The sequence below is a fragment of the Engystomops pustulosus genome, chromosome 1 (assembly GCF_040894005.1).
Source record: "Engystomops pustulosus chromosome 1, aEngPut4.maternal, whole genome shotgun sequence".
NCBI lineage: Eukaryota > Metazoa > Chordata > Amphibia > Anura > Leptodactylidae > Engystomops > Engystomops pustulosus.
Genome location: NC_092411.1, coordinates 93,284,577 through 93,310,239, shown reverse-complemented (window position 1 = coordinate 93,310,239; position 25,663 = coordinate 93,284,577). Strand labels below are relative to the sequence as shown.

The window sequence follows — 25,663 nt, the reverse complement described above, 5'->3', positions numbered from 1 at the left end:
ATGAAATTACCAGGGGAAGCGACAATTCTTTGGTCAGAGTGAACACAGTACTAGAAAGCAAATCCATTTTTCAGACAATTGACAATAGTTGTGTGCTCCATCTTTTGTGTGCTCCATCTAATGCCAGCATGTTCTGCCTGAGCTCTGTAACATGAAAGAATATACAAAATATCCTGGAGGAACTAGCCACGAGTGTAGATGAACTGAGAGTGGAAAAATAGTGCCTTGTATATGATCTATACTTGTACTTTCATCTTTAGCCCAACACAGCGTCTGTTGGATTTAGTGGCCCAGGCATTAAGAAAGAACACTTTATTCATACAACATTTTTTTCACAAGCAAATAGACCAAACACTTTCACCCACAGTGGATAGAGCTTCAGCTTCCTGTAGTTCTAGATAGGACATCATCTCAAATGGTCAAACCTGCATTCATAAATATATAGGCCTAAATCAAGATCCCTTGAGAAAACATTGTGCATACAACACGTAATGTTACTTTCTGTATTACTCCTTTCTCAGTGTCTCGGTCATAACAGGGGGTTTTCCAGCAGCTCTCCACTTAAAAAGATGGGAGTTACAGCTCTAGATGTAGATGAGGGAGGTCGGGGACACAATGGGAAATGGTCTATGGCACATAGCAATGCGGAGTAGTTTACAAGCACAAAATTTGGTCATTTATATATGAATGTTTAAAAAAAATTGTAAGAAAAGAAAGCCTACAGTATCCAAGCTATAGTCATCTTTAACCACCATACCCTGTTTCACTTAAAAAGTCATTCTCCACTTTAGGTGATAAATTTTATACTGCAATATCCCCAATAGAAAGCAGGTAATGGAACAATAGTACAGCTTTTCATTTTTTTTTTGGTTTTGGAGCTTTCCAGAGCAGTTCTGGTTAAACATATAGATGATCTTTGCCAACACCGTACAATTCCCTACTACTTTCAACATGGAAAACTAAAAAATTAACAAAATGTTAAAACTAACCAAGAAGCTAAGGCCTATGGAGTGGTATGGCAGGTAGCGATGCTGGAGATCTCTTCTGGTTCATATACTTAGTAGATCCGGTGTCTAGACGGCCCTAGCTAATGTCTATTCTCACTCTCCATTTTCCCTCATTACCAAAACACTTCTAAATCTCTCTCGAAATAAAGGAAAATAGGTGTGTGGGTGGGGGGTATGGTGCAGATTTCTTTCCCTTTAAAAATCCAAATCTATTTATATAGAACTGGCACAGCAGCTTTTTATTAAATGCCGACAGCAATGTGATGCTGCTGCGAGAACCAAGGTGCATAAATTACTGTAACGCTGAGATTTCCCCAAGTCAGTATATTAGTGGGCTGCTTCCAAGCTTTAACAACCATGCTAAGCTTATGGATGGAAAATATTCAAAGCTTTCCTCCACGAGAACGGTATTCAATTACCGAATCAGTAATACAAACCACTTAGATGTTCATATAGTGCCTCTGTTTTACGGTAATACTTTATACGTCAACCTCCTAGATATAATACTGACAGCTCCCTAAAAAATACATTAAAAACTTTCCTCAGGACCAAGTCCAGTTGTCACAGTAAACTCTCATACCTGTGTGTTGAATTACCTGACAGAACCTAGAACTGCTGACCTGGACTCATCTGGTACCACCGCAGACACACACAGAGGAAGTCTGTCAGAGCAACCAGCCTTCGCTGAAAAGGCTAATAAGCCTTTATCATCCGAAAATTCCTTTCTTTCAATCTAATGTATACGCAAAAGAAATTTTACTGCACACAATAGCAAAAAGATTTATATAAAACTCATGAAGCTTTTATGGGTAATTATTTCTCGCGATTCCAGACAGTAACACAGTGCTTCCGCCTTTACATGAAAAATAAAAATACTATACGATGCAAGGTCCCAATATATTTAACAAGGTCTTTTTGGCAAGAAAAAAAAATATTGAAAAAATGTGGCATAGGTCCATCTCTTCCAAATACCCTTCTCTACCCAGAAAATTGAGATCAGAACCAGAATTTAAAAATAAAAAAAATATACATACTGATCTTGGAAAGTGGAAATATTGTCATGTAACACTTGAAAGAAGAGGGTAAAAATCTTGGCTTTTAATTAACAAAAAGTTTGTTGGTTTTAAGCAGAGGCTCCATTTGAATCCTTTCCCCTTTTGAATGAGGCCCACATATATGTTAGGGGTATCAACAGATTGTGACACTTCAGAAGTTAAGTAACTGGCTGCTAACAAAACTCCTGAAATGGCGCAAGCGTGGAGGCACCTAGTGGAAGGGGAGTAGGTGGAATGTCTCTGTGTTTAGATGGGAATGGTGGACACAGTCTGTGCTGGAATGCTGATCATTGCTAGGACTCGGAGGAGAGTGATTGGTGTGGAATGTGATCTGGCAGTGGGCACCTCCAGCTCAGCTAAGACCTCCTTTTATTCTTCAGATGTATCATTGTTGGTGAGATTGGCGATTATGTCTTCTAATTTGGAGATACGTTCACCCTGGGCTTTGATGAGGTCTTTCATAGAACGTAGTTCCTTCATCACCTCATCCAACTTTCCATCACTTGCCTGAAACAACCAGGGAAATGGGGAAGAAAAAAAAAAAAAAAAACTTAAAAGCAAAACTATACATGATCAAATATGCTGTTAAAATTAATGCTAAGTCTTGTCTATTCACTTGAAAGCTTGATATTTATGATACAAATTTTTGATTAGGCCGGCGTGTTTGTGGTCATATCAGGCAGAATTTAAGCAATGCCTGGAAGCCAATATATATCCACAACAGCTTTAAAGTGGGTTATTTTAAAACCCACTCTGATATCAAGGTGAACCGTTTTGCTCTTACTGCAGGTTCCCTCTGCAGATCGCAAGATTGGGACTCACGCAATCTGGAGAGCAGGGATCCAGTTTCTCGCTAATGGTTGGAACAGCAGGCCAATTCACATAATCAGTGAATATAGTGGCAGGGTGTATGCTCATCCCACCGCTCCATCAATTTGTGAGAAGGGAAACCCCATTCTCCAGATCCCGAATTGTCCCATTCTCTTGATCAGTGAAGGTCACAGCAGACAGACACCTTGTAATCCACTATACTGTGGAGATAACTCACTCAATGGCGAATAAAGCAACCTGACATTGCTTACGTAGGACACAACTAGGGTATCGAAACGAACAGAAAGAGTGAGATTTAGAAAATGAATGCAATAAAATGTAATGAGTGACACAAGTTAATATATTTCTGCCAAAGAGTATCTGAAGAATAATGAAACACCTGCAACATGTTACACATGTAATTTGCACCCTAAATGCTGTGCTCCGCATTTGCTGAAGGTTTTAGGACTAGTGTCAGGCAGTTTTCTGACTTGGAGTGTGTCCTCAGTAACTGGGGGTAGGTCCAAACAGAAAACACCCCCTTTACCAGAAAATTCAGACTGTGCGGTAAAAAAATTCCATATTGTGGCGCAGCGAGTCAGACCAACTAATAGGAGGTGCTATTGTAGTACTTACAGGACTAGAAGTCTGTGATGCCAGCTTAGGTGTGCTGGATGCCTCAGACTTCTTTTGTGCAAGTGGCTTGCTTCCCAAAATATTCTTCTTCACCACATTAAGGTCCCGGATCTTGCTTGGCGTGTACCCATCTTTTAAGGATATCAAAAGTGGATCAGCATTTTTTCCATCAAACCACTCTTCAGCTTCCATAGGGGCCTCTGGTCCGGCAGTATCAGGATACAAGTCATCTTGGAAAAGATCAGACTATGGAAAAATAATAATTAAAAAGGGGTACAAATTATAATTAATCTGAGGTACAAATAATTATAAAACACCTAAGTTATATTGGTTGCTACCTCAAGACTAAGTACTAACACACTTTGTAATACGTAACAGCCTTTAGGTCTCATTTTATGGCTGGATAGAGCATGCAGACTGGCACAGCCCACAGAGAGCGGTTCTTGTATTCTGCTTTTTAGCATTTCCAGAAGGTTTCACATGTACAATGCAAAACGACAACTTCACTCACCTTCCTGGGCACAGTCATGATAATTGGCTCACATTTCCTCTCATGCAGTTTGTAGAACCTCAAGAAAAAAAGTGACAAAAGATTATTTGCTTGTACAGAAGAAAATATAAGTTCTTTACTACACTTAATTAAAAAGTCCTAAAGTTCACATATTTGGTTTAAGAGCAACAAAATGGCACGCAAAGGCATTTAACACCCCATAAATCAACTCAAAAGTTTACTGCACTGTATTAACAATATGTCTGACTACATACAAGACTGCCAAGGCTAGTGATCGGCCGCAAGCCAGTCATTGGGCATGTAGTCAATACAGAACAGCAAACACAGGCTCACGTGACAGAATAGTACAAGTATGCCCAAGACCCACATAACAAAGCCTTAACATTTTACTTCAAAAGTTTCACTTGAAACCAAAAGAGTACAGAAGGTATGCTCCTACAGGCCTGAACAGGTCTCCAATACATGAAATATTTGACATATAAGCAAATTCCCTATAAAGTAATGGCAGTAGGCGTAGGAATAGATCACAGAACTTAAAGGCTTAGTCATCAGTTTAGTACCTCGCAATCTCACACTTGTTAACATCCAGTCCCCGCTTTGGCATATACCCCATTCCTCGCTGCGGTTCCTTGCTGCTAAAAGTGTTGAGGTAGTGAACATAAGGCGATTCATCTGTGATCTCAAAATACCGAATACTGCTGTCACCCTGTACAGGAAAAGCAGATAACATTAAGATGGCGGCAAGAATTAAATAGACAACCTCGTACGTCTTCACATATTCACTGTCTCTTAAGCTCCAATGATTGTGCAATTATGCAGATAAATCCACAAATACAAAGATACAGCCAAAGCTCACATACAAACCTTGTGCAGAACAAAGCATGACATGTTCTGTAAGTCTAAAGCTTGGTTTCATAAAACATTACACTCAGGATACAGGATAACTGTCTGATCTGTAGGGGTCAAACTAGGATCCCTATCTGGATGATGAATAATCTGTAATAAAGTTACACCACCACATACATGCTGAGGCTGTGAGCATCTGTGAACATGGTACAACATATCAGGCCCCTGTCAGTTGACTATGTGAAGTGTATGAGGTCTTCTGACAGTAGGCACCATAGGAGAAATGTACTTGTGTTGTACTTATTTATAGATGGTCTCGTCTTCCCTTATAGAACATATGCATGCATGACCAAGTAAACTGTGCAAGTAATAGTGTATAGGAGAGGAAATATCAATCAATCAGTTATCTTATGTGTATGGCCAGTAGTTTATAACCTATGCTAGTTATTTTACAAATGAATTGCAGTTCGTAATGTCATAAGGTCATTATTATTTTTAACAGGTTCTTAGTAAAAGGGTCTTGGAGTATAAAAAAAGAAACCCCAGCCAGCATAACATATATCAATAAAACTCTAAGAACTAGGATTGCAATCCTTATGTTGGCTCACATTACCAATTGCATTTGATGCCCATGGATAAGCTTCTCAATTTTAAATAGAAAAAAAAATGGCTTTAGTGTGATATCAGATATCAGTAGCCTTTACAAGGGTTTACAAGGTTTTTATACTTCTCAAGTTGCACATTGTTAGTATAGAAGACTGCCTGCCCTCTACACGCAGTCCCCGGGTTACGTACAAGATAGGTTCTGGAGGTTTGTGCTTTAGTTGAATTTGTATTGAAGACAAAACTGTATATTTTATAATTGCAGATCAATTTTTTTTTTTGCCTCAGTGACAATTGGAGTTTAAACATTTTTTGCTGTAATGGGACCAATGATTATCAATAAAGCTTCATCAGACACCTTGCAATCTGGGGCTATAGTAAAGCTTTCAGAAAGCTTCACCAGAGGTCAGAGGGCTCTGTCTGTAACTATGGGTTGTCTGTAAGTCGGGTGTCCTTAAGTAGGGGACCACATGTGCTCATAAAAAGGTACCTATCACTCCCTATTATTGTTCATTTGCAATGAAGAATACAATCTATCCATCTCACCTTGCCACACAAGTAAATGATGCTCGTGTCTGGGTCATAAAAAGGCAGCAAGACGCCATTGCTGGTGTCCATTTCATGTAGTGCAATAGGCTCATCCATACTTTTCTGTACAGAAAGAAAAAAAGGATTAACAAAAGTCACTTTCATAAACGATGCCCTTCACATATACTTTCATGTCTAAGTAAAATAAGTATGTCGTTAACCATTTGTTTATCCATTTGTATATCAATACACAATGACAATACTTAGTCAGTGCTGTCAAATTTTGTCGGGACAACTGGATCTAGTCTTTCTCCTTGTCAATATATTTTAGAAACGGCACAAAACAAAAAGTTAAATTTAAAAAAAACCTCCAGAGCTGCTGTTTCAGCAATGTCAGGGACTGTTTGAGGTTTAGTTTCTGCGCTACACTCCCCATAACAAAGTGTATATTATTACACACAGGTAACCATTCACAAGAACAGACATCATTAGTAAATGTTACAATGAAAAAACCAAGTATCAAATCACATGAGCAACAACAGTGACTACATGCTTCATCTCCTAGCAGTAGGATGTGTTACATGTATAACTGCGTTTTCCGCTGAGGTCTAGAAGTGTTGTGCACACAGCAATCTTAGCTTTGCTTCATGCATAAAACATGTCTGACAACCTACCTCCAAGGGCTCTCATTTTGCACTGTGAAAGGCTACCTGCCAGTAACACATGTTAACATAGTCACATTTTCCATGAAATTGTAGTGAAATACAAAAACACCACACTGAAGCCACCAATATAGAGAAGACTCCTGCCTTTTGTACAAGGCTGTAATTAGATTTTTAGTCTGAGCTGTGATGCAAGTCTTTGTATGTGCAAATGTGTGAGAAACACGCACTATTCCAAACATTCATTGCTTTTTTGTATGCAGTAAAAGGGAACCTGGGCTGATTGGCTCATGGCCAGAGGTCGTGTTCCCAGGGATTTCCCCCCGCAGCAGATACTAGAGATAAAAGGTCGCTCAATGGTGCAATAATCTCTAACAGGAAGGTGAGAGGAATTTAAAGGAGTAAACCAGGATTGCTATATTTATCATCATCGTCAATATCATGTGTGTGGGGATCCTCAAACTGGCACAAAATGACACAAAAGTGCTCCTTTTTTTTTAATCTACTAGTCCTGATCAGACACACACCAATTGTTTCACATCCATGATTTACTCCGTCTGGTCACATACCGGATTCCATAACGCTAACTGGCGCTCACTCATACGGCTGAACCCAGTTGTGAAAATGCTGCCGTCCGATAAAAAGATTGCCCTCATGGGCCGAGCTCCTTCGTGTGCTTTATCTTTCTCCTGTAGAAAAGGCATGAAAAAAATATATTGAATGATAGAGTGATAAATTTAAAAATACATTTTATTTAGCAAAATAAGAAATAGTTTTAACCCCTTAACAATACAATATACTTTTATAGGGGTTCTCCAGTCATCACAAGTTAGACTTTATCCTGTGAATAGGGTCTAAAATGCTGATCATTGGGGGTCTTAGTGATGTGACCCTCATGAGAACTTGCATCTCGATAACCGAGCGCTGTACTCTGCAATCTCTGCCAGCACCATAGACATGAACAGAGCAGAACCCCTTTTAGTCAAGTGATTATTAAAGGGGTTTTCCAAGAACCCTGAAAATCCACACTGCTGAGGTTGGGGTGTCTGGGACCAGCTTTGTCCAGTCGCTTCTGTGGCACCAGTTAAGAAACAGCCGGCAGTGTCAGGGAACTAAAGACCACCATAATGCTATAACTTTGACACACTCCAGGGGGGAAAGGCACCTTTTACCCCCCCCTCTCCTCACACTACCCCACTACCCCAAATGCAACCAGTTTGTGCCATAATGAAATCTGGGAAAGCAAAGGGCATACGAAATTGGTGAAACTTGGTTTTTAATAGTTTTAATTTTCTCAGCTTGCATCCTAGTAAACTGTACGAATTAAACTAAAATAGCCTTCATACGGCTCTGTTAACTGAAAAATTAAGTTAAAGCTGAAAAAGTGCTGCATAATTTGATGAAACTATATAAAGATTATTATTATTAGAAGTGATATTTAACCACTGTACAGGATTGATCCCATCTACATACCGCTACTAACTCCATTTTGCGTGGGTCAATGACACGTAGCTTCTTGTCCTTGGAGGCCGTGCAAATGAGGCTGCCGTTTCTGTTCCAGCTGGCACTGTATATCATGTCACTGTGCATATCCTCTAGGGAGACAAGTGCCTCCCCAGTGCCCACATTCCAGATAATAACAACATTGTCACAACCTGGGGACATAAAAAAGGACAATGCCAAGTAAAATCACTGTGTGACTGTATCCTGTTCAAACCTAAATTTTCAATATAAAATAAAAACCGACTAAGGCTGGATTCACACTACCGTTGCCCGACGTACCGTAGCACTGCGGGCACACGGCAGCGCGGGGGGAGAGGAGAGCACTGCTCACCCCTGCCACTCTCCATAGGAACATATGGCGCACGGCGCCGTATGCCGTGAAAAGATAGGACATGTCCTATTTTTTCACGGGGTACGGAGTGGTACGGTGCCACACGTGTGCTGCACAGTACCGCCCCCGTAGGGTGCCGTGCGCCCATTGACTTCTATGTTGGGGAAGTATAATGGCCATATATACGTCGGCCGTATATACATCCCCCATGCGGCAGTGTGAATGAGGCCTAAAGGCAGTCCCCGGGTTACGTACAAGAAAGGTTATGGAGGTTTGTTCTCAAGTTGAATATCTATGCAAGTGGGAACTGTATACTTTATAATTGTAACTCCAGGCAAATTTTTTTTTTGGTCTCTTTTTTTGGTGACAATTGGATTTTAAAAATGTTGGATGGTCATTAAAACCAGGATTAACTATAACACATCTTTGCAGACACCTCTGATAACTGTTGTATCAGTGAATGTAGCCTAAGGCAAAAGTAAAGTAAATGACCATTGTACAGAGGTCTGTTTGTAACTAGGGGTCGTCCGTAAGTTGCATGTTCTTATGTATGCGACCAACTGTGAAGGTAAATATTTGTAAGCATGTGGAGACATCAGATGCAACTAAAACTGTAGTTGCAGACATCTTTAGGTAAAGAGTCAGTAGGAAGCCACCAAAATGCATTCTTCACCATTGATTGAGCTACACAGAGGAGACCTCTCTGGAGGAAAACTAGCCTTAACACATTAAACCTCCAATCCAGCTTAGGGTCTACTTAAACAGTAGTATTAGGTGTGTAACGTATGGACCACACTGATTGCTACACTAAGGAACAGGATTCCTAATATAGTAGCGTACAGGCAATACCCCGGGTTACGCACAGGATAGATTCCATAGGTTTGTTCTTAAGTTGAATTTTTATGCAAGTCGAAACTGTATATTTTATAATTGTAGATCCAGACCCAATTTTTTTTTTGCCCCAGTAACAATTAGAGTTTTCAAATTTTTTTGCTGTAATGGGACCAAAGATCATCAATAAAACTTAATTACAGACACCTTACAGCTGATCATTGCAGTCTAGGCCTATAGTAAAGCATTCAGAGAGCTTCACCAGAGGTCAAAGTGGGGTCTATCTTTAACTAGGGTCATCTGTAAATCGGGTGTTCTTAAAGGGCACCTACCACCACAAATCTACCTATAAAGGTAGATTGGGTGGTAGGTGGATCATTGGGACGTGAGGATAGCCCTTTTAAGGGCTAATCCTCACGTCCCTGCACTTTTTTGAGAACTTTAATTTGATATTTATTCAAATTTACTTATGTGGCTACCGGGGCGTGGAGTAGCCGCTTATGAGATTACACGAGGCGGCTACTCCACGCCCCGGTAGCCACTTTACCCCTCCTACTCACCCATCTTCGGCGCGCAGCTCCGCGTAGCTGCGCGCCCTCGTCCGGCGAGCCTGCCGTCTGCGCATGCGCAGAAGAGCAGGCCCGCGCCTGCGCGGTCACAACTCCGAAACAGGCGCGGGCCTGCTCTTCTGCGCATGCGCAGACGGCAGGCTCCCCGGACGAGGGCGCGCAGCTACGCGGAGCTGCGCGCCGAAGATGGGTGAGTAGGAGGGGTAAAGTGGCTACCGGGGCGTGGAGTAGCCGCCTCGTGTAATCTCATAAGCGGCTACTCCACGCCCCGGTAGCCACATAAGTAAATTTGAATAAATATCAAATTAAAGTTCTCAAAAAAGTGCAGGGACGTGAGGATTAGCCCTTAAAAGGGCTATCCTCACGTCCCAATGATCCACCTACCACCCAATCTACCTTTATAGGTAGATTTGTGGTGGTAGGTTCCCTTTAAGTAGGGGACCGCCTGTACATGGAGTGCCTGAACCACATGACCTACCGGTTGCATATAGTATGAAGGCATAGCTTCAATACCATATTATTTCCAATATATTTTCACTAAAGATCCTGTAGCATTTTTAGTATGGATTTACCCTACTAATATCACCCCAGGTACAGTAAAACTGGGAAAATCCACAGTAAAAATCATGCTGTGAATATGCATCTAAGCTCAATGGTTATTTTTTAAAATCTCATCGCTCCACTTTGTCACCATACCTGCGCTCATCAGCACGTTTCGGGCTGTAGGATGCCATGTCACGATGCCTACCCTCTTGGAATGTCCCTCCAGCACCACCACTGGCTCTGTGAGGGGAAGGGTTAACCCATTTTCTGGTATCTGCCATACCTACACAACACAAGCGAGATATTTCACATTACTTCACTGGGTTTAACAACCATTTTCATTACAATTGGATTAAACTGATAACAAATGCCATTTTAAGTACTTTTGAGGTAAAATAAATAAAATTTAAAAAACCTACTCAAGCAGCAAGTAAAGCCTATAGTGGAGCAAGAAGAAATCCACCATAATATATGTATGTATCAAAAACCATGAGCAAATGCAATGTATTTTCTCCTGGACCATGTTCACTCCTTTCATAAAAAGTGACAGTGAGGCCTTGAATGCAACTCAAGAGGCTAGAAAGGTAACCAAGTAAAATATAAAGTACTTGGCACACCTTGTTATATATTACTGCTTTCTATTAATGTTCTATTATTCTTATTTGTACAATGAAGTGTACATAGGTCTTGCATGAATCCCTTCTACAATGTACCACTAGGGGGAGCCAGCAGCACACCTCCAAGCATACAATGGACTGCTGCAGTACTTACCATGACTGTGCAGTCTTCAGAGCCACTAGCGATGACATTGTCATTGTGGGGACACCAGTCAATGTCTAGCACTGGCCCTGTGTGACCACACACTGTAGGGTAGGACTTGTCAATTCTTCCAGACTAGGAAAAAAAAATAAATAGGATGTTAGGAGGAGCACATTAAAAAAATAAATACCGTACAAAAAATATATATTTCACTGAATAATAATAAAACAATAAGAGATAATATTTGTGGTAAAGTATAATGTCACTACATAGCCCAAAGTGTTTAGCAGTATGAATCAGGAGGGAACAGAAACCCTCAGTAAGGCCATAATCAGTCAGCAGGATTTGGAAGCCACAAGTAGTGAACAAGTGAACAGTGCCATACAAAGACTAGCATCTCATTCAGGATTTTGTTCCACTCCTGGTTTTGGCATACAAATATTATTAGATAATACCACTGTGTGAATGGGGCTTATGCTACCCGCATAGTTTTTTTTGTGTTTTTTTTACTGCCATTTTCCATGGATCCTAAAATCTAGGAGCGATCCATTAAGAACAGTTCTGACTATTTTTATATTAGTGAATGGTCCGTTGAGCTTCATGCAGGCCGCAAGCTGTGACCATGCATAACGCAAGTCCAGCTCATGACCAAAATTGTGCGCACGTAGCGTTACACAGGTTACTAAAGAACGTATTAGTGTACAAGACAGGACAAATATTTCTATAGTGTATCTATATGCATTTCTATCCAACGTCCTGCATAAGGGCCACTACATCATTTTTACACAACAGATTCTGAATACATCCATTATCTTCACTAAGTCTGGGAAGGTCAATTGCTGAAAGGTCATTCATGCGAGCGACTATGTATGATCACAGCAATGACCATAATGTGCAGATAGCTTCTGGTCTGCTACACTTATTTCTCCTGGAGCGGGAAGATCAGAGCCAGGATTTCTAGAAAGCAGTCAAGGTCACACATTACAGGGATCACTCATGAATTAAATACCAAAGCCAGGGAGTCCTTGCATCATGTATGATACAAGTCCAGTCCAGTCCTGTGCAGTCGGTGGGATTGGATCATTTTCACGGTCAGAACATGATTTCTGAAGCCCTCCATACATATACAAGCAGCAAAGTCTACATCACCGACATATCCTACATTAAAGCAGGATTTCTGACCTATATACAGGTTGTCCAAGGCAAGAAACCATTGTAAGAATAGCCTGGATACAACAGCTGTATTCTCTGATAACCTGCACAATGACAGCCGTGTATACCAATGTTTTTGTTCACCGCACATCATCATTCTTAATAAGCCCTTAAAGGGGATGTCTGGAGATTAAAAAAAACATGCACTGAAAATATTTTTGTATACCAACATCTACATATAAATATTGAAAACACGGCTACTTTCTTCTTTAAAAAAAAATATATATATATAAACCCCCACCTTCGGCTCATACCAGTATGGAAATTATGGAAAGAAGGCAGCCATGTTTTCTGAAAACTGGATATCTCCAGTATCCAATATTCGGCTATCGGAAACCACAATGACACAAAAAGGGGGCAGGAAGCTGAGATTTGGAAGCCTGATGCATTTCTACTAGAACACTATAAAGAGTAAGACCAGAAAACATCACTATCCTACGGAGCCAGATGTCCTCATAGTATCACTGGACACAAAGGATCAAATGTAAGAGGAAAGAACAAGGCGTCCAGAATAAATCTTATACCAGGCAACATTTGTTTTTTTCCAATAAAAAGAAAGCAGTAAGTTACTCTCACCAGTCATTAGCCCATAGGAGGACGCCAACCACATGCAGGCTCCAGAGGTTCCCTAGAGCATAGCACTTTACTGGCAGCGACAATGCTTTTTCTAGTATCCACGCTTACATTTTTCAAGTTCTTGTCTTGGAGACTGTCTGGAGCTTGGAAAGCAGCCTGGCATGTAACATGTGCTTTGCAGCTTGTATTAGGAAACGTCACCCACACAGGATCCTCACAGCAAAGCCTCACTCTGGTATGCGACTCTATACAGCAAGGGGTAGGTTCTAGCCTCAAGCAGTTATCCTTTCTGCTGACAGGTTCCCTTTAACAATTCAGTTAAATTGCCCTAATAAACCTCTGACCATATTCTGTCAAGCAGATTAACACCTTGAAGATCATGCTGCTTTCATGGCACAACGTGGCGACATCATCTAGAAAATCAACTTAGAAGTCAACTTTAAAGGGAACCTGTCAAGGTGCTTTAAGACACTAAATGGGACCCTAAACCACAGGTCGTCTTTGAAACAGTTTTATAAAGTCAAGTAGAGAGGTTAGCACTGAAGTCAAGCCCTCTAAATCTTAGAATGTCCCTTGTTGAATGATGGGCATCATCATCAGACTTCTGTAGAGCCAGTTAGTGATTTCCCTGCACACAGGACCATCAATTACAAAAAAATGGGACCTTCTGAAGTGATGAGTGCTTAACTCTGCCATCATGACCTCATATAATCAGTATGCATCTCACTTCAAAGTAGATTTTCTGGATGACGGTACCACACTGGGTCATGAAGAAACCATCTTGAAGATACCAAGGCATTTGACAACATACTGGTAGAGGTTTATGAGGTCACTTTGTGCTGAAAGGTTCCCTTTAAAAAATAAAGCTTGGCTGTTGGGGGTCTGATAACTGGGACACCCATTTGTCATTTCAAAGACTTCAAATGTAGTGACAGGTTAGGTATGACTACAATGCCTACTACTACTTACTGGGGCAGGAACATGTCAGAATGGAGGATGCCGGTTCTCCATACAACTGGTGGGAGACTTATTGCATAAACTGCACCAAATCAGTGCTTAAGAGTTAAATTCTTCAGGCTGGAATACCTTTGTTTGTTACATCAGTTTATAATCAAAATTCACTTTGTGTGGTGTATAAAAGCTGGTGGTACATGGGTGCCACCACATTGGCTCAGATTGTTGCGCCCTGTGATGTCATTAGGGAATGACAATCTACATCAATGACAGCCTAGAGTCTATATAACACTCCAGGACCGGTCACTTATGCAGGTGGTGCATTTTTACAGATGTATAGCAAAGCTGCCATATACTGCAAGATATGGTGAATCAATCACTTCCCCTAGGCTTAAATTACGCTTGTTGGACTGAAAATGGGGGGGTGGGGGGTGGGGGGGGAATAAAAAGCTAAGCGTGCTCCCTCAGCACTGCGATTACAGCAGGAAGTGCTCACTGCTGAGGAAGCAGGGGGAGGGCGAGACAGTGTAACAGCCTGTAAAGCCAGATAACATAATTTTAAAAGTTGATTTTACAAGGAAGTAGCCATGGATGACAATTATACATCACAGTCCCTGTTCCTGGATCTATGAGCAAGTGTCCCTGGTTTATCAAGCTGAATTTTACTTTTGTCCCCGTCCTTAATGAAGTTAAAAATCCATTAGTCTTAGGGGTTTTCCACCACAAAGGATAGGCGATTAGTAGGTCATCAGCTAATCAGCAATTCTGCTCCTGGAAAGTATACAGAGGTTTGATCATAGTGAAGTGTCTGTAGATTAATGTTTTGGTGTGAATATGTCTCTAGACTGTTTCTTCTTTAGTCTCCCCTTATTCTGCAGATTACAGATTACCTACTCGCTCTGCTTTCTATGAAGTTGGCTGAATCCAACAAGTTACATATCGTATCCAGTAAAAAAAGAAAGGATACAAAAGGATGAAAACAAAAAGCAACACAGCATTAACCTCAATGTAGAAATAATCCAAGGCTGTGTGTGGGTGTGTGTACTGTATCTGAAAAGGACAGGGATTACGCAGTCAAGGATCAGCCTTCCTATACAGCGGCTGGCGGTGAATACAGCAATGATTGAGTGATGTAGCATGGGAGTATTCACACGGCCTCCCTCCTCCCCGGCCACCGCTCCCCAGCCCAGACACTACATTTTACCATATAAGGCCATGGAGGATTTGAACCCTGACAGGCACAATCCCTGCTCCCTGCACTGCTTGCTCATTGGCTGCATTGTCTCTGTGCTGTGATGACAGCAGGGTGTGTGCCTTGTGGGCATGGACACAGCGGCAGCATGGTGAGTTAACTCTTTACCTCCAGGGAATCATGGCAATAGCATGCTGTGCCTATGTCTGCAGTCACAATACTGACTTTTACCATGTCACACAGCATAATACACCTAAAATAGAGAAACTAGGGATCAGAAAAGCAGATCACTATGCTCATATTTTCTAGTTTCAAAACTATGGCGCATAGGTTCTTAAATGAACTAGCAAGGCATAAGCAAGTCCTACAGACCACCATTCTTCATCACAAAGCCCCTGCATAGCACATACTGCTACCGTAGTCAATTATGTAATGAAACCAATACATACCAGGGTAGGCACGGCTATACAATATTCTATAAGATCTGTATGTTATAGCTGAGAAAATATATAGAAACCTCCATTTGATCGTAACCTAAAGGATCATATATTGTAAAATATATGAAAGAATCTTTAAAAGTTCTGTTATATAATATTGTTTCATGTCATTTTGAATAAAATTTTAGCAAAACACTAAAATACATACAGGAAGTAAAAATAATCACTTCTCCTTTCCATGCTTTTACACAGCATTTCTTTGAAGCCACATGAACGCTGTGCAAGCAATTCCAATGCTGTATCTTTCATTCTTTGCGTTTCCTGTTCTCTATATAAAGACGAGGCAGGAAGCGCGTTACCACTACACACAATACATTATAACGCTTTTACACTTCCAGTTATCTATAGGCAAAATTGGAGACACTGCAGCATAAAGCAGAGGATCTGTATAGCTAGGTTCTTAGAGGACATTGATCAGAATTACATACACAGCATTAGGATAGAACTCACTCATCTTCTGCATCTGTCATTAGATAAAATATCTGTACTTACTATTACAGAGCTTTAGTTTCACCAAAATGTCTTGCATGTCACATCAGTTTACCATTTTCACACAGATCAAGTGTCTTAGAGTATTGTAAAACACTATGGACACCCCCGGCCTCCCATTCGAAGCACAATTTTGCTGGAAAGGACCATGTGTTATACTGTGATAAGCAGGCCTAAGCTCATCCACATGAAGTTGTCCTAGTGTGTGGCAATGCCCTAACATCAAGGGCAAAATTAATGCCCATGTACATGTCCCCTTTTTGGTCAGTGTTTTACACAAGGCAATGTGGGTATTTCAACCAATGTGCTGCTCTGCTAAAGGCAGAGGATATAAAGGAAACTTAAGGGACATTACCACCAGGATGAAGGATGGTAAACCAAGAACACTGACATACAGGTGTGCGCCCTCTCTGGCAGGATCTGCTCCTCTTTTAGCTTCTATTGCCCTGGCTTTTATAAAAAATAAAAAAAAGATAATTCTGCAAATGAGTCGGAGTTGCTCTGGGCTCCATAGGTGTTAATGGAACCTGGAGCCCCTCGGGCTAATTTGCATAATGTTTCAAGCTTGCATAATGTTTCCACTTGCATGTGGAAAACCTACATGCAAGTGTGCTTGGTTTACAATGCTTGATTCTGGTTGTAGATGTCCTGTAAGTATCACCATGCAATTCCGTAATATATTACAATTTCTCCACTCTGCTTTCATACCTTAGGAGAGGCAAAGCAGTGCTACAATCTAACAAGGCTTGTGTGAGCAGGACCTTCCCATAAGACTTCCATCTATCTCAATGCAAACTGCCGTTTCATCTTTCCTCAAAAGCAACGATTTGGGCAACGGCGTGTCTGTCAGCGAGGCTCTTTGATGTCCCTTACCATGATAACCAGTTCTAGGAATATGAATACATTTACATACAGACACAGTAATTCTCGCCCCGCGGCTAATACACGACCCTTTCACAGGCTGCGTGTTCCTTTAAGTCACCATCTAGATAGCAGGTTGCAGAGGTGCAGACAATAACATGTTCCCAGCGCTGTGGTAATATCAGGGCAGGGCTGAATCAACAAGCCCAAGAGGCAGAAATGTGCCTGTGCTACACGCTATATCAAAAGGACTCCTGGGAAGGGAGCTAAAAGCTCTTTATGCACATTATTGATTTGTGATCTAACCCCAGGACAGCCATAATCTCATTTTCTTTACTTTTATTGATTCCACATGGGGGATGGGGCCAATTTAGAGACCAGCCCAGTACACATCTCCCTCCATTCCAAACTGTATTGTGCCCCTCTCATAAATACTTCCAACAATTCCATGGATGAACAAAATCCCATGTGCTCCAACAGTATCCAGACCAGTGATGAGAATATTCATGGTCTCAGGCACACTACTGTATTCACCTTATCCTGCTGCTTTTATTCCACAGAATCAAGAACATGTTCAATCTGTAAGCCAAACATCCATGTCTTCCAAATGTTGCATAACACAGAATATTTCACAATCCACATCTGCAATGTTTCTACAGTAAAAGCACAAAATGAGAAAAACCAAACAGGAACAGATTAAAAAAAAAACCTTGATAACAATTCTGAGCTAGGTACCAAATGATCTATATTTAATGTCCTATGGAGCTCTGTATTAATGATTTTCTTTCTCTTCTCTTTATGGGCTCATTTTACATCTGAAGGCTATAAAACCAAACCACACAGCATGTTCATGCATGGCGTCATTGCTTAGGATTGCACAATAACATAGAAGGGTGAGGCCAAGAGACTGTCAGCCCTGGCAATCGTCAACATGGCGCACAAATACGGGAACGCTTCATTTACACTCATATTTAATGTGGTAATAAGCACAATATAGCACAGCATAACGCCTAATCTACAAACAATGAAAGCCAACAAAGATCACACAATCACAAGCTCACACTGCTGCCCACAAGATGTCCTTAAAGGAAATCAAAGGAATTAATAGAAAAAGAAGGGCCTTGCACTGAGTACAAGGGTCACAACTATCAGGTCATTGTGTGTCTATAATGTGTTACTGCACATCAGCTCCCATTCATTTAATGGGTGAACAATGTATACACAAGGCTACAAAGATCTTAGAATATAGAGGTGATCAACTCTCCTAGACCACTTCATTCCAAGGCAAGCAAAGAGATCTTTAGAGTTCATATGTAGGAACACAAGGCAAGGCCACTATTAAACTTCCCAGTTTAGAACAAAGGAGATTTATGTCATTAAAGGGTGTGAACAGACTTGTGTTTATACAAGATACACTATAAGATCAACATTAGTATAGACAAACCAAGAAGAAGTAAACACACATTCTCCTCTATAGGTGAGCATATGATAGTCAGACGCAGTGCTGTAACCCGGTAGATGACTAAGCCCACATGCGCACAAACATGTCAGTGCAGCTAGCTAGATGTTGCTTTAATGGGTAGTAAATGGCCCCATGTATTTCAATGGGTTTACACCCATTGGCTGTGGTGTCAGCGGCCAGAGCCACAAATTCCTGCTGGAGTCTGCAGTTTGGGCAATCCATAAATACAGTCATTGATATGCAAGTGTACCTCACATGCTGAAGACATGAGGGCCATAAACAATCCATGGGTCCTATGTTAGTGGGCTGACATTGCACCCGTTCCAGCCTGTGTAGGCACACATGGGCCACAGGCTGGAGTGGGAGTGCTCGATGGTCATGACGTCATCGCTGTGCCTCAATAAAATATAGAGGCCGGCTGTGATGAAAGTCACAGTGCTGGACCAGTGCTGGAGAAAGGCAAGTATAACTTTCTTGTTTTCACAAACCTCCACTCCAACAGTTACTGCCTAGATCCAGGCACCGCGAGTGTGGCAATTCTGTTTTATTTGTTAACCATCGCCTCCTTCATTCTAAAAAAGTTGGTTTACAACTATGCTAATGATGTTCTCTGGCTTCACAGGCTGTTGCATTGTGCAAGGAGCACTTACCCCACCTCCCGCTATGTGCTGAAACTTTCTCTGCTGCTGGGGGGAAAGGGACACAGAGAGCAGAATGGGAATGTGAGACAGTGTAACACCCTGTAAAGCCAGAGCATATTAGGGCTATAGTAGCCCCTCAGACTAGCATATTTTCCTGGAAAGCAGGAAGTCATGGATAACAAATATAAGAACATTACCACAGTCATGGTGCCTAATCTATGAGTAATCATGCTCCATTTTGATGGTAGATTTCCTTTAAAGCTTGGACAATCTATTTAATGGTTCTGGTAACCAAAGAATATACGTTCAGAACTAGAAGTTGCAGGTTTCAAAAGGAGAAAAGCATTTAGAAGGAGAAAAGTATATCCCAAAAAAATTCTTTAAAATTACCTTCTGTAATGGCAGCACCAGGAAAGCTCCTCCACCGCTGGCTTCTATTATTATGGCAACGAATTTGGGGTTAACCGCACAGAAAGAGCTATCCCAGGTAACACGGGAAACTCTGATGTCATCGTAGCACTGATCGTTCTTCACAGCCTGCCCGAAGACATGCCGGAATTTACTTTGTCGAACTACACGTCTCATTGTTTCTGTAAACACAAAAGAAAAAAAAAGTCACTATGTATAGATAGATAGATAGAAAATACACACAAAAGAAAACTTACATATAGCTCAGGGTAACTTGGAACATGCAGTATGTGGCCAGGGAAAGTACCTGGGCTCTTCAAGGTCCGTGTCAGGTCTATAATCTTGTAAACTGGTATTGTCAATTTATAAACTCCGCATACAAGCAAGCAATGCATCACTTTCATATACACTTACCTGCAAGGCAAAGTGTTACTAAGTGACATCAGAAGCCGTCCAGGCTCTATCATTAGCACTGGTGATTACGTGAATTAAAAATTTATAGTCAGTGTCTCCAAAAATCGATGGCTTCCTCCCACACGGTTGACGGTAAATCAACGCGACTCCTGTAGATTACAGTGCTGCACATTGGGCAAAGCTGGAATCTGCCAGCTTTAAGATGCACTATGGCATTTTTTTAAGTTTTATGCGACTGGCAACTTGCTCATGTTTACTGTAGATGCATTGATGTTTAGGTATATTTTCTGTACAGTGCGATGTGGAAAATGGGGGGGATCCAGAATAGCTGAATAAAATGATGGCTCAGAATGTGTCCATTATTTCCAGCTGCAGGAAGCAGATAAAAACGGGTGCTGGATACAGAACACTACATTTATAAAATGCAGTAAAGTGCAATGCAGTAAAGCAACGAAGAACATTGAGTCATACGCTCTCTTGTCATTTACAGAAGTGCAATACTAATTATGGCATAATCACAGATTGGGAAAGAACAGGAGTCACCACTAGGCCCCATTTCACAGAGAGAACTGGGAACATCACTAAAACCAGGAAAGGAGTTAAAAGAAGCATTTAACACTGCAACGTATCACACCCAAGAAGCTTCTTGAAGACCATGACAAGGGGCAGTAGTGACATCAGAATTGCAGAGACTTCAAGAATAATAAAGGAAGCGTCTGCTACTGGTCCGCAGCCAATTATGGCTGACAGCGGATCAACAGCATGGATGCAAGCGAAAAGTAACCCTTACGCTGCCAGGAGAGAAGAAAGATCCTGCATTTATTACTGAATGTATCAGACACCTCATTGTGAAGCTGTATCACAATCTGGGTACTGCTAGATCTGACCGTGGACAATATAGTAGACGTTTTATTAGAAACTGAAGAGGAGAATTGCTTGGCTTAGTAGGCATTCCTGGTTTTTGGACACAGCTTATCTACATACTTGAGGAACAGGCTGCACCCAGCTATATCTGCAGTCTCCTGAAAAATCATTGATCAGCTCCATTATTCTCCAGCGCCGTAGGGTTATAGAAGTGTCGACAAAGAAAACCAGCAGAGTTTGTTTTACATACTAGGAGATTAACATTCAAACGCATTTTATATGGCCAAAAATAGGTTTCAGTCGCACGCCGCTCTTTGGGAGATTACCATCTTGGGCAAGAACTACTCTCAGTACCCACACAAAATCAGTAATCCACCTAGGGAAATCGTTACCCTTTTATGTCCAGGTTTGGTTTCCAGCATGACTATGCGTTCTCTCTAAACAATGCACAGGAACAGAACAGCTATTTCTTCATCTACTCTGACGCCTATTACAATAAAAAATACCTTTCATCCAGGAATGAAGCGCACAGCTAAATTTATCTCACATATAACCAGTGTCCGCTACGTCACAGACTCAAATACAACCAGCTTTTTTCCTATGACATTGAAGGATATCTCTATCTATCTATCTATATCTATATCTATATATATATATATATATACACTCACCGGCCACTTTATTAGGTACACCTGTCCAACTGCTCGTTAACACTTAATTTCTAATCAGCCAATCACATGGCGGCAACTCAGTGCATTTAGGCATGTAGACATGGTCAAGACAATCTCCTACAGTTCAAACCGAGCATCAGTATGGGGAAGAAAGGTGATTTGAGTGCCTTTGAACGTGGCATGGTTGTTGGTGCCAGAAGGGCTGGTCTGAGTATTTCAGAAACTGCTGATCTACTGGGATTTTCACCCACAACCATCTGTAGGGTTTACAGAGAATGGTCCGAAAAAGAAAAAACATCCAGTGAGTGGCAGTTCTGTGGGCGGAAATGCCTTGTTGATGCGAGAGGTCAGAGGAGAATGGGCAGACTGGTTCGAGCTGATAGAAAGGCAACAGTGACTCAAATCGCCACCCGTTACAACCAAGGTAGGCAGAAGAGCATTTCTGAACGCACAGTACATCGAACTTTGAGGCAGATGGGCTGCAGCAGCAGAAGACCACACCGGGTGCCACTCCTTTCAGCTAAGAACAGGAAACTAAGGGCGCGTTCACACGTTGCGTTTTGGTTGCATTTTCATTGCGTTTGAAACGCATATACAACAGCTGATGTGAGGTAATTTGCCTAATTACATTACCGTTTACGTTTGTAAACGCAATGTTAACGCATGTGTTAACAAAATGCATATGTTAACGCCTCGTTAACACATGCGTTAACATCGCGTTTACGATGCGTTTTGTAAAGGGAAACGTTAACAGTGATGTAATTAGGCAAATCACCTCTCCTCAGCTGTTGTATATGCATTTCAAACGCAATGAAAACACAGGTCAAAACGCAACGTGTGAACGCGCCCTGAGGCTATAATTTGCACAAGCTCATCGAAATTGGACAGTAGAAGATTGGAAAAATGTTACCTGGTCTGATGAGTCTCGATTTCTGCTGCGACATTCGGATGGTAGGGTCAGAATTTGGCGTCAACAACATGAAAGCATGGATCCATCCTGCCTTGTATCAACGGTTCAGGCTGGTGGTGGTGGTGTCATGGTGTGGGGAATATTTTCTTGGCACTCTTTGGGCCCCTTGGTACCAATTGAGCATCGTTGCAACGCCACAGCCTACCTGAGTATTGTTGCTGACCATGTCCATCCCTTTATGACCACAATGTACCCAACATCTGATGGCTACTTTCAGCAGGATAATGCGCCATGTCATAAAGCTGGAATCATCTCAGACTGGTTTCTTGAACATGACAATGAGGTCACTGTACTCAAATGGCCTCCACAGTCACCAGATCTCAATCCAATAGAGCATCTTTGGGATGTGGTGGAACAGGAGATTCGCATCATGGATGTGCAGCCGACAAATCTGCGGCAACTGTGTGATGCCATCGTGTCAATATGGACCAAAATCTCTGAGGAATGCTTCCAGCACCTTGTTGAATCTATGCCACGAAGAATTGAGGCAGTTCTGAAGGCAAAAGGGGGTCCAACCCGTTACTAGCATGGTGTACCTAATAAAGTGGCCGGTGAGTGTATGTATGTGTGTGTGTGTAAAGAGGAGACTAACGATGGATTTCAAATGCCCTTTGTTGCTGCGGTGTACCACACTCAAGTAGGCAAAAACCATGTGTTTATTACAAAATGCGATGTAGTAAAAAGTTAAAAACCCTCAGGAATGTGAGCATTAACACAGGAACACATCTATTCTTGGAGGATTTGTACAAATAAAATAATGATAAAATGCAATGTCAAACTCTCGAGCAATAGGGAACGATGGGAGCTAGTCTTAGGAGAAAATTACCCTTTTTCTGTACAACCCTATCAGCTCCATAACATGAATAACCCAGGGTCAGGTATATTAAAAAAACACTAATATTCATTTGTTAGGCGATTGAACCCTTGTCTGACCCTTTGTCAATTGTCTACAGTGGCCCATAAAACTCCTCCTATGCCATGTGTATAGACACTTAGGGTGTGAACAGAGAGGAATTAAAACATCAACAAAACCGTGTTTAGTTCTTCCGTCATAGTTTTTAACAATAATTGAAGCATAATTATTGAACAGGGTTTACATTTATTTAAAGGGAATCTACCATGGGGAATCTACTTTGAGAGATTCTCCATGGTATATTCCCCTTCCAGACAGCAGCTGCATCCCATTTATTCACTAATTCAGGGATGCAACTGCTGCAGAAATAAAGTTTAATGCTATAATAAGTAAATTAATCTGAGCTTTGACCAAGCGCAGTATGTTGTCGCCAGCAGACGAATGGGTGCTGCTGCTCATTCACAGAGCTCAAATGACGCTGGAGAGGGGCCACAATGGCTAGAGGCAGGTCAGTATTGGCAACTGGGGCGTGGAGAAGCCTTCGCCCCCAAAGCTGTCTTAGGGTACTCCACGGCCCCAATAGCCTTAGAAATTAAATTAGCAAATTATTAGCATTAAACTAGTTCTGCAAAAGAGAAAGAAATGCAGCTGCTGCCTGGACGGAGAATATCTCAAAGTAGATTCCCCATGGTAGATTTCTTTTAAGATGTTGTACCCAAATCAAAAACTGCACCAAAACTGCACTGTGTGAATACTTCTAGTGAAGGACTTTTCAAATGTAATCATTTTCAACATAGCAAAGATATCAAATATGATACAACACAGAAGTCAGATTGTGGTTGGTAATTATATAGGACTTGTACCGACTTCATGATAAGTTTCCTTTTTGGAACAGCAGAGGAAATGGATTTAAGATAGGGAAGTGACTGAATATTTTGTAAAGCTGGGGGCATTTCAGAGGAATGAGAAGTTTGTAATGCGAGGTTTCCTTTGTTACTGAGCCGTTTGCAGTGTAAACAGGACAATTTAGCTATGAAGAGTTCAATGTTGCTTAACACATGTAATCTCTTTGCCTTTCTAGCCAATGGAAATAATAACACTGGGCACCAAATAGGGCTCAAAGATGGGATTTCACTCTCGGAGAGCAAATTAGACATTTTAACATCCAATACTTCAGGTTGGAAACCTAATGCTTATCTCACCAAATCTGCCATTAGATGGCCATGGGTATAGCAGCAATAATTCACAATCTGCAAATTGTAAAAGCAAGTTGTGCTGTGGTTTTCTAAGCAGCATGTGGAAAGATATTAAATCTTTGGGTACATTGGGTGAGCTGTGGGCGATGTCACCTTACAGGTCCCTGGTCTGCACTACACCACTGGCTGGCTACCTGTACCCAGATTGTATAGTTCTGTCCCAGGAATGGAAAACTATTGTGTTAGAAATCACAAGCCAGCAATCTCACCCAGCTCCAACATACTAATGCACACATGGACAAGCCATATTGTTTAGAATAATGGTTAAAGGCAAGTAAGCCAACACATGAGCACTTACCCACAGAGTCCTCTCCCATGGGAACAAAAGATTGAGAAATGTATAGCCAATCTATGAAACGCCAACAAGATTGTTCAAGCTCTCCGGGAGATTCTGGATGCAATTGTGTAGGTAGCTCCCAGGTCTGAGAACACATTCATTATGCATCCGGGCTGCATACCTGGACAAGCCAAGGCGGTACAGTCAAGTATGTTCATGCTCAACACCATGGTGTAACACTTGCTATGTCAACAGGGGACAAGAATGTTTCTAGCATGCCGAAAGAGGGCAAAGGGCAAGTTGTTTTATGAATGTATCTCAGTGTAAAAAGATGTATATACAGAAATCCTGCAACTGCTAAAAGACATTTAGAATCTGCAATATCTGTATAATCATGTCAAAGAACCTTGTGCATAAAAACCTGTTCCAAAGCATTTCCCATAATAGCCAGAAAACTTAAATCTAATGACGAACAAGCAGCGGAACGCACACAGCCTCCGAATCTACATAACCAAAACTGACTGGTTTCTGTTGTGGTATTAAGTTGCATTTTTGCTCTGGGAGGGGAGAACTCAAACTTTAAATTGAACAAGTTATATTCCGAACTAATAAATCGACATACTGAGAATTTAGTATGCAGAGCATGAATGGGATTTGTATTATTCCCAACCGCTGTACTGGTACAAAGTGGCACAAACCACAACACAGCATGGCTTGACTTCTGCAACATAAACTGTTCTAAATGTTATTTCACTTAGTTGTGTGGATTAAAAACCTACAGCGGAAAGGCACTTCCACTCGCATTTTCCTTCTATATGTGTATGGGATTGTCATAAATCCTATAGAATAGAACATTACTGTAATAGGTTACA

The 25,663-nt window shown here is 41.3% G+C and overlaps 1 protein-coding gene across 3 annotated transcripts in view; it reads right to left on the bottom strand.

The window, feature by feature from the left end:
- Nucleotides 1–297: 297 nt before the first annotated feature.
- Nucleotides 298–25,663, bottom strand: part of CORO1C (coronin 1C) — a 40,961-nt gene continuing 15,595 nt past the window's right edge. For 2 of the 3 annotated variants that reach the window (XM_072147701.1, XM_072147718.1), the window contains exons 2-11: nt 19,469–19,668; nt 11,207–11,329; nt 10,589–10,718; nt 8,132–8,313; nt 7,228–7,347; nt 6,015–6,119; nt 4,580–4,725; nt 4,020–4,077; nt 3,509–3,754; nt 298–2,569 (exon numbers count right to left, since the gene is read on the bottom strand). In XM_072147701.1, coding sequence (XP_072003802.1) covers nt 2,432–2,569; nt 3,509–3,754; nt 4,020–4,077; nt 4,580–4,725; nt 6,015–6,119; nt 7,228–7,347; nt 8,132–8,313; nt 10,589–10,718; nt 11,207–11,329; nt 19,469–19,663 — 1,443 coding nt within the window. In that variant the 5' untranslated portion in view covers nt 19,664–19,668 and the 3' untranslated portion in view covers nt 298–2,431. Of the gene's footprint in view, nt 2,570–3,508; nt 3,755–4,019; nt 4,078–4,579; nt 4,726–6,014; nt 6,120–7,227; nt 7,348–8,131; nt 8,314–10,588; nt 10,719–11,206; nt 11,330–19,468; nt 19,669–24,812; nt 24,950–25,663 lie in introns of those variants that run through there. The other variant, XM_072147710.1, reaches the window with a different exon arrangement.